Consider the following 14,667-nt stretch of genomic DNA (forward strand, 5'->3'; position numbering starts at 1 on the left):
AGCAGACGCATTGGCAAACATTGGGTCAGCCATGAGAAAGTCAGGGTTCAAAACCTATAGTGCATCTGTCGTCACCAGCGGTCCATAAAGCGACCACTGCTGATGACGTCAACAATATCGTGACGGACGTCAATGACATCGACGTCAGTAATGCCACAGCTGCGCCAACAAGCTGGCAGACCCCATTCATCCAGTATCTTAAAGAGGGTATCCTCCCCTAAGATAGGTTACAAGCCAGAAAGGTACATTTCAGGGCTTCAATGTATGTTTTACTTGACGGTATACTTTTTCGAAAGTCCATCGCAGGGCCGTACTTGAGATGCCTTGACGGCGACGAATGTCAACAAGTGTTGCAAGACATGCATGATGGATGTTGCGGCAACCATTCAGGAGGACGCAGCCTGTCCAACAAGACCTTGCGCATGGGATATTATTGGTCGACGTTACGTCAAGACGTCGTCGAATACGCCAAAAGATGTGACGCCTGCCAGCGACATGCCGCCATGTCACACAAACCTGCTGAAAAGCTGCATCCTACGATAACCCCTTGGCCCTTCATGAGGTGGGGAATGGACATCGTCGGAAAACTTCCCCAAGCGCCAGGGCAGAAAGTCTTCATGTTAGCCTTAACAGACTATTTCTCTAAATGGATTGAGGCAGACTCATTTACCCAGGTACGCGATAAAGAGGTTATTACTTTTATATGGCGTAACATCATATGCAGGTTCGGCGTTCCTTCCCAAAACATTTGCGACAACGGCTCCCAATTCATTAGCACACCCACAAGAAACTTCTTGGCCAAGTGGAACATACAACTCAGCACCGCAACGCCTACGTATCCACAGACCAATGGTCAAGCTGAATCCAGCAATAAATCAATTATCAAAGTCATCAAGAGGCGTCTCAGAGCTGCCAAAGGAAAGTGGGCAGAGGAGCTCCCGTCAATTCTTTGGGCAAACAGGACTACTCCGAGGACGGCGACAGGGCAAACCCCTTTTTCCCTAGTATACGGGGGTGAAGCTGTCCTCCCTCCTGAAGTGCGCATCCCGACGTCGCGCTATGGGCTTTTGACGCCATAAAGGAATGACGAGGAGCTGAGTCACGACATTGTCACTAGTGAGGAGTTAAGGGAAGCAGCGCTTGTCCGTATGGCGTCCCAGCAGCAGATAGTAGCCAGAAGCTTCAACAAAGAACGTCAAAGCTAAAACTTTCAATGTGGGAGATTGGGTGTTAAGAGAAGTCTTTCAAAACACCAAGGAGCTCAATGCAGGCAAGTTAGCACCAGCGTGGAAAGGTCCGTATAGAATTCAGAAAGTAGTTGGCAATGGCGCATATCGAATATGTGTTCAAGACGGCAAGCCTGTTCCCAGAAGTTGGAATGTCGTCCACCTTAAGCGTTACCATTTTTGAATAAGAACGTCGTTGCAAAGTAAACAATTACAATAGGTAACGTCGTACTTAAAATGTCATAAATATGTTATGCTTGACAAGTGTATCTTCTTTTTACTAACATCGGTATTTGAGATGTATTAATAATAACAGTGTAGGTGCATTTGTCATATAAGTAAAGGTCGCAACATCATACGTCGCTGTCATCAGTTATAAACTCTCTATGGCTACACTCTAACGATACAGGGGCAACATACGTATTACAAAATGAACACCCTGCCCCGTCAGATACGCCTCGTCAAATTCTACGTTTACAACGACAAAAGGCCAGAGTTTTTAGTTGGAAGTGGTGAATCACCCTTCATTGCAACCAAAACATCTCTCGGTCCACATTACAAAGGTACCTTACAACGCCACATACACATACATACATATTTGTGTTCATAAAGCAAACGAAAACATCATCCATGACAGACGTGCATAATGGGGAAAACAACACAACACAACATTGTCACACATTGACATATAGTTAAATGCGAATGTTAAACACAAATGTCAATACCATAAAAACATATTAAGACAAAGATAAAAGTTTTGCGACAAATCACACCAAAAGTATCAAAGTTTCGGTGACATAGCACCCAAAAGCATCTATTACAAATACTAACTATTCATTACAGGTGACGCAGCACCTTGCAGGAACCAGTAGAAGTCAAGCAGCGCCGTCGATGTCGGTGTGGACGCCAGAGTCAGCCGTCGCCATGACGTCAGCGCTGTTCTCACCTTCAGGGACTAAGTCTTCTGGCGTCCCAAACACCTCCAGAAATTGCTGAATGTCCGCTTCAGGGGTCCATTTTGACGTCTGACCCTCCAAGAACTGCTTCATCAGCCTGACCTTGGTCTTCCAAGTGTACCGGCTAGCAGCGTCCATCAGTTCCTCGCGGAGGCTGGCAATTGTGGCGTCCGTCTCTTCCTTCATCGACGTCAGGCTTGCCACGTGGCTGGCGTTTTGACCTTTCTCCTTAGTCAGTTCCCCGGACAGCTCCGTTATCTTCTTTTCTGCCGCCGTCAAAGCTGTGGAGGACCTGTCCAATTTATCACGGAGTGTCTTGCACTCCTTCTCTAAGGTGGTGGCAGCAGAACGTAGCGCCAGAGAATTTTGGGTAGCCTATTTGAATGGTCGGCGTCAGTAAGTACATTTAAAACATCTAAATGACATAACGTGTGTTAGTTGGCTTACAGGTAGTTGCAGGGCCAATCCTTCGTTTGCCACCGTAATCGGGGGCAAACTGGCTAGACGACGCTGAGGCGCGGGGAACGCAAGCTTCTCTGCCGACGGGAAGATTGTCGGAGCAGTAATTTCACAGAAGTTCTTGGGGAGGGAGATGGTGAAAGTCTGACCCTCTGCGAGAGGTGTCCAGCTGGCAGGCTTAGGGGTTTCAGTTGGAGGTGCCGTCCTGGCGACCTTGGGAGCGCCCATCGACGACGGCGTCACTGCAGAGGCACTTGCGGCTTGCTTCCTCTTCCTGGCCCGTTCTAACATTTCGGCTTCAGAGAGGCCAACAGTTGGGGTCTTGGATCTTGTAGACATGGTGTTTTCTGGAAGACGCTTGGTGCTGTCAGTTTCAAGAGATAAGAAAAAATGACAGAGGTAATATGAAAGGATACGTTACCTGACGCCATGGATGGACTGGTGTTGGTAGTGTGCTCTTCTGTAGACTGGGGCAAGACGTCTCCTTCTGACGACGTCAACTCAAACTTGTTGCGGAACGTCCTTTCTTTGGGAGAGTATTTCTTGAGGAGTTGGTTGATTTTGGCTTTGCTGAGGGTCGAATCTTCGACAGGCAAGGGCAGAATTTCTGCAGTCACAAAGGAAATTAAGAGAGAACATGTAATGAGAAGTCAATTACCTTCAGAGTTCCACCCGTCATGTAAGTACTCAAAGCTCTTTCCCAAAGAATTCTTGTCTACAAAGAAGTATCTTTTCTTCCATCCTCTGTCATTAGCCCCGGAGTTTTCCACCAAAGATTGTTTTCCCGGTTTTAGGAAAAAAGTGTATCTAGAAACTTCTACCCTTTTAATTTCGTACATGTATAGGAGGTCTTCTAGGGTGAATTCTATGTTTGCATCTTGGGCCAATTTGTCAATCACATGAATCACACGCCAAACAAGTGGCATAATTTGACCGGGGCTAACTTGCATGGTGGTTAGGAGTTGAGTCATGAGGGGGTTAAAGGGAAAAGAGTACCCAATTTTGAAAGGATATTCGTACAAAACTACCCAGCCGATGGGGAAGTCATCAGGACGTTGCTCTTCGTCAGGGATTCTAGTTATGGCAGACTCAGGTAGACCAAAATTTTCTATTAGGACAATTACTTCTTCTTCAGTAAACTCACTGGCAACACTTTTTCCCCCAATGACGCCTGTTTCTAAAATGACTACTTCGTCTGAATTTTCTGCCATTTTTGAGGTTCTTTTTGATTTCCTAATCTTGGGAAGATTTTCTTTGGGAGCCATTTAAAGAAAGTAATACGGAAAGATTTGAGAAGAAGGAGTTACCTGGTTCTTGAGCCTTCAAGAAATTGAATAAATCGCCTGAAGAAGTAGCCGTTTGAAGAGAGAGTGGGTTTTTAATGAAGAGAGAGAAAAAGTTGGGAGAAAATGAGGATGTGAAAGGACAAAGTTGATGATGGGGGTGTCTTAAATAGAGAAGCGTGTAGAGATGGAGAAAGTGGGTGGTTTCCCCAACGTGATGATTGACGGTTTTCTTACACAATTGGTTCTCTGACACGCGTCAATCAGGGGCAATTGTTGGGCCCTCAATTCTCGTGCATTTTGGCGGGCTTGACATTTATTTTGAATCTGCGAAGAGGGCGTGGCAGTTGGATGAAGCAAGGGTATGACCAAGTCAGGGGACGTTGCACAGCGTCATTTTGGCAGTTGAGAGATACTTGGGATTGCGCTGACGTGGCCCCCGTAGTGCGGAACGACTAAAAGGCAGCTGGGGAATATATCTTTAGGAATATATATACGTATTTTGTAATCACATGTAACCCTAATTGCTTATTTCTCTATCATCTCTCCCATCATCTCTCTAGAATTACACGCACATCTCTCTTCTCTCTAAATATTCTAAGTCTCATTACCATTGTAATCGGATACTATTGTAACATCTACATCAGCGTCATACTAGTGGATTGGTGATCAAGAGCATCACCCGCGGTTTTTCCCTTTTGGGTTTTCTGCGTCAATAATTCCTTGTTATTTTTATCGCTTTACTTGTTTTGCATAGTTCGTTTCATTTATAATGTTGATTGCTATAAGTATGATGATCTAGTTGTTGGCACCTAAACCTTTTTTACTTGGTACAAAATCGGCATAAACAATTGTTATAATTATATTTTTGATATTTTTGTTTGAAGCCTTCGTTGATTTGTAAGTGAATTTGTAATTTAGAATGTGAAGGGGGTAATATAGTCTATTCATTCGGGGACACCATAACCCCCATTCCCTTATATAATAGAGATATGTTGTACTTTAATTCTTGAATGATATTTTACATAAATCTTTTTACCTTGATAATTAATCGCTATTATATAATAGAAAAAGACAGGTCTAGATATATTAAAAGTTTCATTATATATAGGAAACACTATAAAAAAGTAAATAATTTTGTTCTTGTCTAACTTTTAAATTCTGATTTCACTACAAATACACCTCTATTTTTTATCATGATCCACCATTAATTGTGAATGGTTCTTGAGAATAGTGATTTGTAAGTAAATTTTTGTAAATATTTTTGTATGTATGGACGTTCTAGGTTATTAGTTTTAGTTTATAGGTTAATTTTAAGTTTTAATAGAGTTTCGTGATTATTTGTGTAATTTGCGTGATTTTATAACGTAATTTTCACAATTGTATGAGTGACTTGTAAAGTTTATTCTTTTAAGTGATTTGTGAGTGTGTGTTATAAATTAATTTTGGGTGGTTTTCTTTGAGTGGCAATTTTGATTTTGACATTCCTTTTGTAATTTAGAAAGGAAAAAGGGATAAAATAGGCATTTCAAAAGAGGACACCATTGCTCTTTTTTCCCTTAGAGATGAAATAAGTCTACTTGAGTTAGAGTGTTAGTCTAAAAAAAAAAAAGATAACAAACCCAACTCCCTCATTATCTGTCTCCTCTCGTGTCTTCTGTTCAAAGAACCCAAACTACAGCTACTTAGGCTATGTTCAGTTCACCTTATTTTTGCTTATTTCAAATCTAATCAGATCAGAAAAAATAAGTTCAGATCAGATCAGTTCAGATCATGCTTATATTTAAAAATCATTATATCTTTCATTACATATTAGTAAAAATTATAATAATTGAATATTAATAAAGTACTCATTGAGATGAATCAAACAAGACCCCACATGACTATATTTTTTCTTATATATTGAGAAAAATCTAAAAGATAAAATCTTATAATCAGATCAGTTCAGATCAGATCAGATCAGATCAGAGAAAATAAGTTCAGATCAGATCAGATAAGTTCAGATCAGAAAATTTCAGGTGAACTAAACATAGCCTTAATTAAGGAGAGAAACCCCAAAATCCTAAAAAAAATCCTTTCTCTCTCTCGAGAAACCTCAAACCCTCGTGCGAAATCCCAATTCCTTGCCTGTCTCTCTCCCCTGTTCGCCGGCGTCATAAGTTCTCCGGAACCCTCCGTTTCCTCGCCACTGATGCGGGGTGCTGCCTCGCCGCAGCTGCTGTCAGAGTTGTTGGTGCTATCGTGGGTTTTCCCCTGTCCCGTGTTTCTCTCTCCTCTGGTATGCATTGGTTGATGCTGTCGTCGCTGCCACCGTGTTGCTGCTGCATCGAGAATCGACGAACAACCGCCGGAATTTCGTCGCTGGCGTCGCGCTTCTATTGTCCACCCTTGTCGGCTCTCCGTCACCACTCGCCGGAGGCCCAAACTCCCCTCCCCTGTTCTTGCTCTCGCTGCCGTTGTTATTGGTTGTTGCTGCCACCTTGCGCCTGATGTTGCCGTCGACGCAGATGCTGTGTATGGGTTTTCGTAATTTGTCGAGTACCAAAGGTACTGTTGGAACCCAAGGTGACACTCAAGAAGGGGGGATTGAATTGAGTGACAAAATCTGATCGATTTTCGCAAAATCTCTGTTATCGCACAGTGCCAGACACTGTGTGAAACGCTCGTAAATTTCTGTTTTGAGTTTTTGCGAAAATAAAAACTAAAAAATATTAAATCAATACTCAAACTCAAGATATAACGTGGTTCAATCTCACCTCTGAGATCTACGTCCACCAGAAACAAAAACTCTTTTATTTCTTTGTATCCTAAAATATCAACCTCTTGATACAATAAGATTTCCCTCACTACTAACTCTAGTAGTGACCCCCAACACTTAACTCTAAGTGTTGACACTCTCTATAATGGTGAAATTACAGAAAGAACACGATCCTCAATTGTGTGCTTCTTAGTCAAGCAATTTTGAGGACAATTACAATCGTTGGATAGTTACTTAAACTGACTCGAACAGTGCTATGCTCTGTGCCCTAGGAAACTGTTTTCAGCTCTTAATATTTTCGATTTTTCTCTCTGAAAACATGAGATCTAAAAGTGAATTATACATCCCTTTTATAAGACTTGGTTTGGACGAAAATCCTTCAAAAATATCTTTATCTTTTAATCCTTAATTTAAGGATAAAACTCTCTTTTTAGAAAAACAAACTTTATCTTTTTCTATCTTTATCTTTAATCTCAAAAAGATAAGTTTTTTCCTTATTAGATTTTCTTTTCAACTAAAATTCTGTTTTTATCAAAAAATATTTTCCAAATCCTTTTTGAAAACCAAATTACGTTGTTTACTAAAATTCTTTTCTAAAACACGTTTTCATAAAATTATTTTCATAAAACACGTTTGTAAAAATATTTTTCTAAAACCACGTTTTTTTATAAAACTCTTTTTCTAAAACATTTTTTTATGAAAATCTTTTATCTTATTTTATAAACTAATTTCCTTTTTATATAGACATATAATATTAATACAATTATTTATTTTCTTAACTCTAAGAAAATAATAATTATACTAATTTTATATTTCTATATTTAGCACATAGTATATCACCTAATTCAAGCCTATTACATTTTTACACAAAGTAACTATTCTAAAGAACATATAAACTTGACTTCAATCTTGATTCTTCTTTTCTTCAAAGTCTTCATTTATTAATTCCTTTCTTCATGCATCTGTTTCAACTGTTACATACTTTCATACTAAAATATATTATATTAATTTTCATCATCAAAACATAATATGTGCATAAACCATAACATGTACATGCACAACAGGTACTAACCATTCTAATTTCTCTTGTGAATTGAATTTTTTTCCATTGAAGTTATAAAATTGGGTTTTGATTATGAAAGTGTTCGATGGTTGATTATGTGAATATATATGTTGAATTGTTACTTGTTTAAATTAAAAAGAACCAATGTTGTTGTTTTTTTGATATGTTGGTGTGGTGGTGGCAGTTGTTGTTGCTGCATTGTCGTTATTGTTGCTGTGTTATCGTTGTTGTTGCTGCGCTGTGTTGTGCTATTGAGGTGGTGGTGGTGGTTATGGTTGATGTGCCGCTGCCTTGGGCTACTGTCAATCGGTATAAACCCAAGTCTTTTTCATCCTCTTTTTCTGATTTCAGAACTCAAATTTGTTATGTTTGATAATTTTAATAGTTCAGCTTTAATATTGGTGTGAAGGTGCACAAGGAATGATGATTTGTGATTGGAATCTAATTACTATGATGTGAAACTTTGTTGTGATTTTGGATGTCATATAGAACTCATTAGTGGGTGTATATCTCACCTGATGGAATTAGTTGCACGAGTTAGTTAAGAGATCATTATGTGATGAGGTGGTTTGGTTACCAATGACATATAATGTGATTTTTGTTGTATGATGCAATTAATTTTATGAAAGAAAGGAATTTCACTTTAGAGTTTTATTTTAATCTAAGCTTGGCATTACTTAACTAGTTTGGAAGGAATTGGTAGTATGAGTGTCATTTGTTCTAGGTTAATAGAAAGCTATTATGAGTTCATTGTTAATTATAAATAAGTGAAATTATTGGGTCAGACCGTCTGATCCAATAGCATCTGTCGGACGGGCTGAGCCCAACTTAACGCGCGCGGGCTTTTTTTTTTAATATTTGTTTTGTGATTTTATATTTGATTACTGTTGCATCGCAAATATGGTTAAGAGGATCAGAGATGAAGTTTCTAGGTATAATTTGTTTTGATTTTTGCTGGATCTGTTTTTTTTTTTCCAAATTTTTAGTGCGTTGTTGTGTTTTTAAGATGTCGTTGTTGTTTATGTAATTGTAATGCAGCTCGAATTCGAAGAAGGTGAACACTGATGAATCTTCTGCTTCACGAAAACATTTGGTTGTGTCTACCGCTGGGAAGAAGAAAGAGAAAGATGCTGATTATGATCCAAGGTATGTTTCGATATCTCGTAGTTATTTTGTTAAGTTAATTTTTTTATTTCTTTTTTTTATTGTTGTTTTTGTTTCATTTTTTTCGGTTTTTTCACCAAATACCCCCGAGTTTTCATGAAATTCACGAGGTACCCTCGCACTTTTGAAAATACACGAGGTACCCCTCAGTTTTTAAACAATACATCCAACTACCCTTAATGACTAACGACGTTAACCACCGTTAGTCATTAATCCTAATTTTGTGTTTAAGCCCTAATTAACCCTAATTCTAACCCTAATCCTAATCCCCTAACCCTAACCCACCCTCTCACCACCCCCTCCCACCACCCCAGCAGCTTCCCCCTCCCCCACCCCCACCCCAGCAGCTCCCCCCTCCCACCACAGAGCAGCAACCCTCTGCCACCCAAGCACGACTCTATCTCCTGATCTAATTGCGCGAAAACTGAGAGGGGTGGGGGGAAAGTGTGCAAAAACCGACGAGGGTTGGGGGGAGGGTGCGAAAACGGCAGGGGGTGGGGGGAAGGTGTGCGAAAACCGACGAGGGTTGGAGGGAAAGTGTGCGAAAACCGACAGGGGTGGAGGGGGTGGGGGAGGGGACTGAAACTCATCGGAGGTGAGGGGAGGGGAGCGAAATTCCAGTGGGGGCTTGGTGGGGTGGGCGGCTGCGAGGGGGTGGAGGAAGGGGCTGCGGCCTGCGAGGGGTGGGGAGGGGCGCGATAGGTGGTTGGGGGAGGGGTGGTATGCTGAGGTGGTGGGTAGGTTGGGGAGGGGGGGTCTGTTGGGTGGTGGGTGGATGGGGTGGTGGGGTCTGTTAGGTTAAGTTAAGTTAGGGTTAGGGTTAGGCTTAAGGTTAGCGTTAGTAGTTAATTATGGCTGAAAACAACAAAATAACAGTTAATGACTAACGGTGGTTAACGGAGTTAACCGCCGTTAGTCATTAAGGGCATTTGGGTGTATTGTTCAGAAACTGAGGGGTACCCCGTGTATTTTCAAAAGTGCGGGGTACCCGGTGAATTTCATGAAAACTCGGGGGTATTTGGTGAAAAAATCGTTTTTTTTTTTTTTTTCTGTTTACTTTGGTGATTTTTTTGCTTTAATTGTGATGGATGTTGTTGTCATTTAGTAGCTGTATTGATTTCATTTAGTTAAGTGTTTTTTTAGTTGTTATTGTTGTTTTATCATTTTGTAGTGTTTATGTTGTTTTTCATTTTATTTGTTTGTTGTTTCATTTAGATATGTATTTCTTTTATTTTATTATGTTTTTGTTTCAGTTGATCCTATCTTTGTTTCATTTACATATTTTTTTTTTTTGTGTGTTTTAATTGTTGTTTTGTATCATTCACATATATTTTCCTTTCATTTGATGTTGTTTTACATTTCTACCATTCATTTGGTATTTTGATTTTGTTTTTCTTTGATTTTTTGATGTTTTCAGTTGATTATTGTATTCTTTCAGTTGATTCTTGTATTCTTTCAGTTGATTCTTGTATTCTTTCAATTGGTATGTAAATTCTTTCAGATTGTTATTGAATTGCTTAATTTGTTTATTTGGTTTGTTTAATGATTCATGTGATTTTTTTATGTATTTCAGTTGTTTAGTATTTAGCTTATAGCTTCTTTGGTATTTACATATTACTACTTTTTTTTTTTTGTAATGGTGTATTTGTTTTGAGTTGGTGTGTTTATTTGGGTGTTTGGTTTGTTTATATTGCAGTATGTTGCTTGTTTATTTTATTTGGTTCTTTTTTCTTTTCAGTTAGTGCATCTTTTTTCATCCAGGTTTCATTTTACTTTGTTTCAGTTACTCTTATTATTTTTTCAGCTTGTGTTGTTTTTCTTTCATTTGGTCTTGATATTGTTTATTTGATTAAACTTTTTTTTCTTTCAACTGTTAGAAATTATTGTATAAGAAGAAAGGCAAAGTTGATTTATCTTTAGGGAATGTTACATTTGCAAGGTCTAATCCAGACAAAGAGAAAGACACTTTTGATCGATTGTATGTTTTTTCATTATTCTCCTTTTATATGATATGATTGTTTCTGTTTTTTTTTATTTTTATTTTTGTTCACTTTTATTAGGAAATTGACAAAGCAAGAAATTAAGTCTATTAGTCTACATGTATTATCAGATTATTCTCATTTACATGAAATTGTTAGTAACCTTAATGATCAGCAGCAAAGAGACATTAGGGAAATTGGTTTTGACAATCTTCTAGATATTAGGATAAAGAAGTTATGTTCGAATCTCTATTTGGAGTTATTGTTGAACTACAGTGCTTTGTGAATGATGTTTATGACAAAGAATGGGAAAATAATTTTTAATAAGTTTACCATTAGAGATGTGTTGGGTTTACCTGTATTAGACAAAGCAGTTGAGGTGATTGATGATGATGATGCTTTTAAGAGGAAAGATAGTCAGGTTTAGGTAGGAAGTGTTAGGAGGGATTGACATAAGTTGCTTGATTTTTTGATCCTAAGAAGTCATAGATTAGTAAAAAAAATTGGGATGATTTGTTTAAAAAGTATCAAAGTGAGGATGATTTTAAGAAGATGTTTGTTATTTTTTCCTTGTCAAAGCTCTTTTATTCACGTGGTGATTTAGGACATGTCTTGAAGTGTGCAAAGAGTTTGGAAGATGTATCTTTGATTTCGAGTTATGATTGGTGTGGATACGTGTTACGTAGTCTTTGTAATGTTGTCTTGGACTGTCATCAGAATATAATGACGATAAAGAACGAGTTAGGACAGAAGAAAGTCACATTTAAGCTCTGGGAATGCATGCGTGTTCTGGCTCTTGCTGTTATTCACAACTTCAAGTGTCATAATTTTGATTTTTCAAATGTGAGTAAGTCATTTATCACTTATTGGCAGGAAGATAAGCATTTGACTAGTGTTGCGAAGATAAGCATTCACGTCTTCTTTGTATGCTTATGCTTCACAACACTAGTCAAATGCTTATCTTCTTGCCAATAAGTGATAAATGACTTACTCACATTTGAAAAATCAAAATTGCGACACTTGAAGTTGTGAATAACAGCAAGAGCCAGAACATACACTCATGCATCCCTGGAGCTTAAATGTGATTTTCTTCTGTCCCAACTCGTTCTTCTTCGTCATTATATTCTGATGACAGTCCAAGACAGCAGTACAAAAACTACATAACACATATCCACACCAATCGTAACTCGAAATCATAGATACATCTTCTAAACTGTTTGCACAGTTCAAGACATGCCCTAAATCACCACGTGGACGAAGGAGCTTGGACAAGGAAAAATAACAAACATCTTCTTAAAATCATCCCCACTTTGATACTTTTTAAAGAAATCATCCCAATTCTTTTTTACTAATATATGGCTTCTTAGGATCAGAAAGATCAAGCGACCTATGTCAATCCCTCCTATCACTTCCTGCCTCAATCTGACTATCTTTCCTCTTAAAAACATCATCATCAATCACCTCAACTGCTTTGTCTGATACAGGTGAACCCAACTCATCTCTAATGGTAAACTTATTAAAAATTATTTTCCCATTCTTCGTCATAAACAACATTCCCAAAGCATTGTAGTTCAACAACTTCAAATAGAGATTCGAACAGAACTTCTTTATCCTTATATTTAGAAAACTACCAAAATCAATTTTCCTAATGTCTCTTTGTTGCTGATCATTGAGGTTACTAACAACTTCATGTAAATGAGAATAATCTGACAATACATGTAGACTAATAGACTTAATTTCTTGCTCTGTCAATATCCTAAGAAAAGTGAACAAAATAAATCAAAAAAAGACAGAAACAATCATGTCATATAAAAGGAGAATAATGAAAAAACATACGATCGATCAAAAGTGTCTTTCTATGCGTCTGGATTAGACATTGCAAATGTAACATTCCCTGGTGATAAATCAGCTTTGTCTTTCTTCTTAGACAATGATTTCTCACAGCTGAAAGAAATAAAGTTTAATCAAATAAACAATATCAAGACCAAATGAAAGAAAAACAACACAAGCCGAAAGAATAATAAGACTAACTGAAATAAAGTAAAACGAAACCTAAATGAAAAAAGAAGCATTAACTGAAAGGAAAAAAGAACCAAATGAAATAAACAAGCAACAAACTGAAACATAAATAAACCAAACACCCAAATAAACACACCAACTCAAAACAAATATACCATTACCAAAAAAAAGGTAGTAACATGTAAATACCAAAGAAGCTAAATACTAAACAACTAAAATACATAAAAAAATCACATGAATCATTAAATAAACAAATTAAGCAATTCAATAACAATTTGAAAGAATTTACACATCAACTGAAAAAATACAAGAATCAACTAAAAGAATACAATAATCAATTGAAAACATCAAAAAATCCAAGAAAAACAAAATCAAAATACCAAATGAATGGTAGAAATGTAAAACAACATCAAAAAGCATATGTGAATGATACAAAACAACAATTAAAACACACCAAAAAAAATATGTAAATGAAACAAAGATAGGATCAACTGAAACATAAATATAATAAAATGAAAAAATACATATCTAAATGAAAAACAACATAAACACTACGAAATTATAAAACAACGATACGAACTGAAAAAACACTTAACTAAATGAAATCAATACAACTACTAAATGGCAACAACATCCATTACAATCAAAGCAAATAAATCAAGAAAGTAAACAGACAAAAAAAAAATGAAACAAAAACAACAATAAAAGAAAGAAATAAAAAAATTAACTAAACAAAATAACTACGAGATATCGAAGCATAACTTGATCATAATCAGCATCTTTCTCTTTCTTCTTCCCAGTGGTATACACAACCAAATGTTTTCGTAAATGAAAAGATGCGTCAGTCTTCACCTTCTTCGAGCTCTATTACAGTTACATAAACAACGACATCTAAAAAAACACAACAACACACTAAGAATTTGAAAAAAAAAAACAGATCCAACAAAAATCAAAACAAATTATACCTAGAAACTTCATCTCTGATCCTCTTAACCATATTTGCGATGCAATATAAATCAAATATAAAATTACGAAACAAATATTTAAAAAAAAGCCTGCGCGCGTTAGGTTGGGATCAACCCGTGCGACGGAACCTATTGGGTCAGACGGTCTGACCCAATAGTTTCACAAATGTTAATTTATCAAGATTATTAGAAGGAATGAATAACTCAAAGTTTATTAGTGAGGTTAATATATAGATATATTCGGGCAATGTGATAAGGAAGTATCCTAAAACGGATTAATATAGTAAAGTTAGAACACCTATTTAGAGTTACTAAAAAGGGGTTAAGATGATTATTTCTCTTAATAGTAGTTACTCAATAAAGCTAGTAGTTCAGTAAAGGTAAACTACTCATATGTTAGTTATAAAGTAAGACATTACTCACTTTTTCGTTAATGATTAAGAGTTGAGTTAATCAAAGTTAACTTATAAGATATTCAATTTGTTTGACTTCTAAATAAAGGATGTGAGTTGGTTGGAGCTGGGGGAATAGTTCTAAAATAATTGACCAATGTCAACGAAATGGAGAGTATTGAAGTTAGCTTACCTAGTAATGTATCAAGGATGCGTTTTATAAAGAATTTTCGTTTAATGACTATAGATGGAGTAAAGTAATAAAGTCGGATTATCAGATTAGTATTTACTAGTTTATATTAGTGTTTGAGTTCAACTACGTACTAAATATTGTGAAATACCTTAAAGAGGCCTCGAATATATGTTTGAGTAATAATCTAAGGACATGAGTTGGACTTGGCCT

The 14,667-nt window shown here is 37.1% G+C and overlaps 1 protein-coding gene across 1 annotated transcript; it reads right to left on the reverse strand.

Moving 5' to 3' along the window:
• Positions 1 to 1,930: 1,930 nt before the first annotated feature.
• On the reverse strand, positions 1,931 to 3,244 carry LOC125493503 (uncharacterized). Its single transcript, XM_048636904.1, has 3 exons — positions 3,063 to 3,244; positions 2,630 to 2,988; positions 1,931 to 2,557 (listed from the first exon to the last, which is right to left on the reverse strand). The coding sequence occupies exons 1-3, from the start codon at positions 3,070 to 3,072 to the stop codon at positions 2,102 to 2,104; spliced, it is 825 nt and encodes a 274-aa protein (XP_048492861.1). The 5' UTR covers positions 3,073 to 3,244; the 3' UTR covers positions 1,931 to 2,101.
• Between the last annotated feature and the right edge of the window lie 11,423 nt (positions 3,245 to 14,667).

This window comes from Beta vulgaris, chromosome 9 (genome assembly GCF_026745355.1).
Source record: "Beta vulgaris subsp. vulgaris cultivar EL10 chromosome 9, EL10.2, whole genome shotgun sequence".
In the NCBI taxonomy this organism is placed as follows: Eukaryota; Viridiplantae; Streptophyta; class Magnoliopsida; order Caryophyllales; family Amaranthaceae; genus Beta; species Beta vulgaris.